The 5,488-nt window shown below is 49.4% G+C and overlaps 1 protein-coding gene across 1 annotated transcript in view; it reads left to right on the forward strand.

Moving 5' to 3' along the window:
• The window catches only part of LOC103806930 (exonuclease mut-7 homolog), a gene marked incomplete at both ends in the record, with an annotated part of 7,564 nt that extends 4,907 nt beyond the window's left edge, over positions 1-2,657 (forward strand). The window contains 2 exons of the mRNA XM_009079641.1: positions 1,159-1,329; positions 2,490-2,657. Of these exons, the coding sequence (XP_009077889.1) occupies positions 1,159-1,329; positions 2,490-2,657 (339 nt within the window). The remainder of the gene's footprint in view (positions 1-1,158; positions 1,330-2,489) is intronic.
• Between the last annotated feature and the right edge of the window lie 2,831 nt (positions 2,658-5,488).

The raw sequence follows: 5,488 nt of genomic DNA on the forward strand, positions 1-5,488 counted from the left end.
TTTTTAGCCAGAGAAGAAAGAGAGCAGCTGCTCTCAGGGATTTCTTGCCTCTGCTTTTGCCCTGCTCCACGCTGGAGCATGTACCATGCAGGGAGAGGTCCTGTGTGGGTACTGAGGATGCCACTTCCTCACCCTGCCAACCCTCCAGGCTCCTTGGAAACTCCTTCTAATGTCAACATCATCGAGATATTGCTCAGCACTGCTAATTTATCACTTCTACCAGATGGGTAGTAAGTAGCCTATTAACATTCACAAAGTGAGAGTCCAATTCCTTCACATTTCTAAACACATCACCCTGGGATTCCTAAGATTTATGGCATGGAGTTTTCCCATGTTCTGAGCCCCTTTGTAGGGCCTTTAGCCTCGCAGAGGTGTGTGGTGCCCCACGTGCAGGGGCAGTGGGTAGTCAGTAGGGAATACCTCAGGAGGGTTTGGGGAAGGAACATAGATTTGGGGGATGGCAAATCTGCCAGAGTTTGGATTCAGATAGTTCCTTCGTTTTGATGCTGTGTGTAAAATCCAAACTCTTTTGAGACTCCCAAGTATTCTGGTTACGGTGAGGAGGGTTGTGCCATCGTGGCTGAAGTGGAGATAAGGTCAAATATTTCCTTCATTTTGATCCTGTATGTGAAACCCAAACTGTTTTGAGACTCCCAAGTACTCTGGTTATGGTGAGGAGAGTTACACCATCCTGACTGGGGTGGGCGTAAGGTCAAATATGCAGGTTTGTGGTGCAGGAATGAGGAGGATTCATACACTCTACCCCTTGTAGGTCTGTTAGATGAGCAACTTTTTGAGCCCAGTGCTCTCCCTTCACCATTGCGACTTTCCCAAGATCACCCCTTTCTCCAGCTCACTTCTCTCCTCCCCCTCCTCCAAATCCCAAGCCCCTTTGTCTGCCCCACAGAACAACTTCTCTGTCTTTATGGGATAATTAGTGTGGACAATTGCTGCTTTTCCCATTGGGTTTGAGGTGCAGTGAGCCATGAAGGAATCTGTAATGACATGAAAAGTCACTGGAGGCAGGGATGGTGGCTGAATAGCAACAGTTACCTCTCTGAATAGATTAAATTTTAAAAAATCAAGCTTTGTGTTCAGCTGGGGGAAGGGAGGATTCACTGAGCTTTTTGTCCATGACAATGTGGGTTTGTATCTCAGCAGCTCAAGGAAGAAATCAGGAGGGGCTTTGCCGGACTGCAGGAGCCACTGGCAGGACTCCTGGCCATGCTGGAGAGCAGCAGTGATTGGAAGGGGAAAGGGCATTCCCTGGGGTATTACATCACCACGGAGCTGCAGCTTTGGATAAAAGAGCATCCTGCTGTTCCACAGGTTAGAAAAAGAGAGAGCAAGAGAGCCGAGAGAGAGAGAGATTGATTTTAATGTCCCTCGAGTGTCCCAAACTTCACTTCATTCCAGAGTCTTCTCTGTAGCCAAGGTGTGAAACACTCTGAGATGTTGTTATCTGTTGCATTCTAGCCTGAAAATGAAATCATATTGGAAGCTGTGATGGCAGAGCTCTGTTTCCCCTCCCAAACTGGGATTTCCATCTCTCCAGGTCCAACCACTTTGATGGAGCGTTGATCTGCAGCCTTTCCAGGCTGGAGGCTTTCCCACCAGAGCTCTCATCCCTGCTGTCAGGATAAACCCAGCTGCAGTGATCTGCTCTGTGTGTCTTTGCAGCTCTGCCAGTAGAAGGCAGTTACTGCAGGATTGCTTAACTCCTGCCATATGGTGGGAATGCAGAAATGGGAACAGTCTGCCTTTTCAGCAGCTGAGTGATTGGGGCTGTAATGTTGGGTCATCAGATCACACAGCCTAATGTTTCCCATTCCTTCTGCCTTCAGATATTCCAACCCACTGAGATTTTCTCTTTTTGTGAGCTTTTGGCTCAGACCTGCAGGATACTTTTCCATTTGTGTTGCTCCCTTTCCCATTTTTCCAAGTGGCCCTGGTTAGGTGTTGAGCAATGCCATTACAGGATCAGCAGAGTGCTACTGGCACTGAAATTCCTGTGTCATGAGTGAATGATGAGGGAACACAGGGATTAATACCTGTGTCAGTGCATCTTTTGAGGAGACATTTGCTTTTTCTGCCCTTCCTGCACCCAGGAACAAGCCTGGGAATGAAAATGGAATTGTTAGGACTGATCAGTGAGATTTCCCTGGACAGGAGGCACTGGATTCCCAGATTTTCTGACTGGAGCTGGAGGGAGCTGTGTCAGTGCAGAAGGCACTGTCACGTTTGACTTTTTCGCATGAGGCCATTTGCCTTCTCTAGAACTATCCTGCAAACATTCCATGCCTTTGAATTTGACACTGTGAAAAAATGTGAATCACACTGTTCTGATTTGTGCTTGCAGACTGTGGGGAAACTGGAGAATCCCTTCCCAAGGACTTGGCTTATCCTGCTGTTTAAACAAGCTGCATTTCCAGCTGCGTTGACTCACCGTCTTTACTAACCCTGGCCCTGATGTGTTCTGTTGTTTGCAGCCTGGCAGCAAGCTGGAGGAGCTGCAGATCCGTGTGCTGGAGCTCCTAGCCCAGTGCCCAGCTAATCTGTTCGACCCCCTGATCAGCATTTACCAGCTCCACACAGCAGAGCGGAACTGTTTGCTCCAGCATGTCAGTCAGCTGCATCACAAGGGCCATTACAAAGAGGTGGGTCATGTCTTTCAAGGAAATTTACCTTCCCAGCTCCCTGGCGATGTCTGTGTCCTTCTTTTTTGTGTGTCCTTTCTTTTTTGGATGCATTTCAATGTGAGTAGTGTCTCAGCCCAGCAGCTGCACACTGTGAATGCTGCAGCTTGCCATGCTCTCCCCATGGACAGCAGCCCATGCTCAGCCTCAAGTTTTCTACTGTCTCAGTGCAGAATCCTCTCTTCACCCCTTCTCTGAATAGGGTTTAATTTGGAGAATATAAGGGGATGGTTGTGCTCCTCTTTGTTTGCCTTGTCCTTTGCAGGAAAAGAGGGATTTTAGTAGTTGGGCATAGAGCTGCTGTGCTATCTCCAGTCTGGCTGCAGCCACAGGGCTTGGAAAGCCTCAATGTTCCCACATGGTTGCCCAACTCCTGTTGGAGGAGTTTTGAAGCCTCTTTACCACTCAGGCCCATATCCAACATGTGCTCCTGTATTTGGGTCTGGGTGGCTGACACAGGTGAGTTCACCTAGAGCCAGGACCTGGTGTGTTTTACCCTGTGGTTACAGCACTGCAGCAGCTCCGACATCATGGAGATACCTTGTGGGTCTTCTCATGAGCAAACTACAGTAGTGCCAGTGCTTTAGATGGGATATCAGGGAGAAATTCTTCCCTGTGAGGGAGGTGAGGCACTGACACAGGTTGCCCAGAGAAGCTGTGGCTGCTCCATCCCTGAGAGTGTTCCAGGCCAGGTTGGATGGGGCTTGGAGCAACCTGAGCTAGTGGAAGGTGTCCCTGCCCATGGCAGGGAGTGGGATGAGATGAGCTTTAAGGTCCCTTCAAACCATTCTATGATTCTTTCTTTTGTAAGGGCAGAGACCAGAGGTCTGGTTTTCTTCCAGGAAGATGTTTCACTTGGTCTTGATTAGCAAAACTAAACCCTCAAATAACATCATTAAAATCCCGTTCTTCTGTAAAGCTGAATTCCCAAGTGACATCCTGGAGTTCCACTCTTGTTTCTTTGAATATTGCATCAAGGATATTTCATATTTGGTTCAAAGCTCTCAGGTAGCTGCTTGAGACTTACTCTTTTGCTCAAAAAGCTTTTGAGTGTCAGTGTTTGAGAATTGTAACAGAAAAGTCCTATTTGACTGTATTCAAGTGGGATTTGCAAGTTCTGGCTCCAAAGATGTTTGTTGTTTTCCTTAGGAATGCAGTTCTTTCTAGATCTGGTTTTGGAAAGCTCCAAATGTTTTTTGGTGGAATTGTTTATCTGTTCTTTCTTCCCCGGCAGAGCTCATTTACTGCTCAGTCCCAGTGTGAAGAACAGGAAACCTCAACAGCTTCTCACTCTCAGCCATAACTTTCTTCTAGTTTTGTTTTGTTGCCAGAAGGATGAATAGAATTATCTGCAAGAATAACAGGAAATCTTTTGCTGCCCCTGGGAACTGATCATACCTAAGTTCACAGCAACTAACCCGCAAAAACCTGAAGCTGCTGCTCTGAGCTTGGCAGTGGGCTCTGGGTGTCCATCTGCCCTGCTCTTCCCCATCTCTCAGCTGAAGCAGTGAAGCAGATTCAGATTGAGATGTTTTGGCTCTTTAGTCTCTCATCTGAAAGGCCAGAAGTCCATATTAATCCTGGCTATCATTATTCATTTTCTTGCTGTATTTGCAATAAGACACCAGGCATTTTACAGCCTAGTACTTAAAGGGGCTTAGAAAAAAGAGGGAGAGTGAATTGTTACACAGGCAGAGAGTGATGGGACAAGGGGAAATGATTTTAAACTGAAAGAAGATAGATTTGAACTAGATATTAGGAGGAAATTCTTCCCTGTGAGGGTGGTGAGACACTGACACAGGTTGCCCAGAGAAGCTGCGGCTGCTCCATCCCTGGAAGTGCTCCAGGCCAGGCTGGATGGGGCTTGGAGCAACCTGGGCTGGTGGGAGGTGTCCCTGCCCATGGCAGGGGGTGGGATGAGATGAGCTTTAAGGTCCCTTCCAACCCAAACCAGTCTGGGATTCCATGATCTGTTCCAGAGAAGATTATTCCCTTTGCCTGTGGTGTGCAAACTGTGGATGTCCACACCTCTATCCTGAGAGTTAACTCCTTTCACTCAAGGAGGTTTTGGAGTAAGATCTTTTTGGAAAAGGAGATCCCAGAGCTCCTTGGGAATGGCTGTGATGGCTCTTTGTTTCTGGGGCACCTCTGGCCCTCCCTTAGCCTGTTTTCAGTGGAGTTGCTCAGCAGGGAGGTGGTGGGACAGGGCTCAGGACAGGTCCCAGCCATGTCCAGGCAGTGCTGGGCCTGGGGCCGATGGCACAGGAGGAGATGACAGTGGCGTTCACAGGTGGAGGTGACTGCTCTGATCCAGCAGCACGAGCTGTGGTGAGGAGGCACCTGCCGGGAGCACTGCCAGAGGATGGCACTAGAGCTCCCAGGATGCAGGGAATGAAGGATGCAGGGAGCTGAGGAAAACAGGGACGTGTAAGGGGGGTTCGGCTGTTAGTTAGGGAGTGGAGCACTGGGTGCTTTGAGCCGGGCAAGGAGCTCCCAGCTCTGATGGGCATGGCTCCATGGCATGGAGAGATGAGAGGGGTTAGCATTCCCATTCAGGGAGCTCCAGGTGGAATGTAGCAGCTTTGCCCTCTTCCCAGAATCCTTTGGAAGCTGACCGTGGCTCCACACTGCCCTTGGCCTGGGCTATGCCAGTGGTGCTGGAGCCCAGCCTGCTGCTGGGAGGACATGGTGTTGGAAGGGTGGTGGATGCGGGGGGGAAAGGGCAGTGGGAAGGGCAGTGGATGGCTGTGGTGTAGGAAGGGCAGTGGATGCGGGGGGGGGAGGGGGGGGGG

The sequence above is a fragment of the Acanthisitta chloris genome, unplaced genomic scaffold (assembly GCF_000695815.1).
Source record: "Acanthisitta chloris isolate BGI_N310 unplaced genomic scaffold, ASM69581v1 scaffold3188, whole genome shotgun sequence".
Lineage (NCBI taxonomy): Eukaryota > Metazoa > Chordata > Aves > Passeriformes > Acanthisittidae > Acanthisitta > Acanthisitta chloris.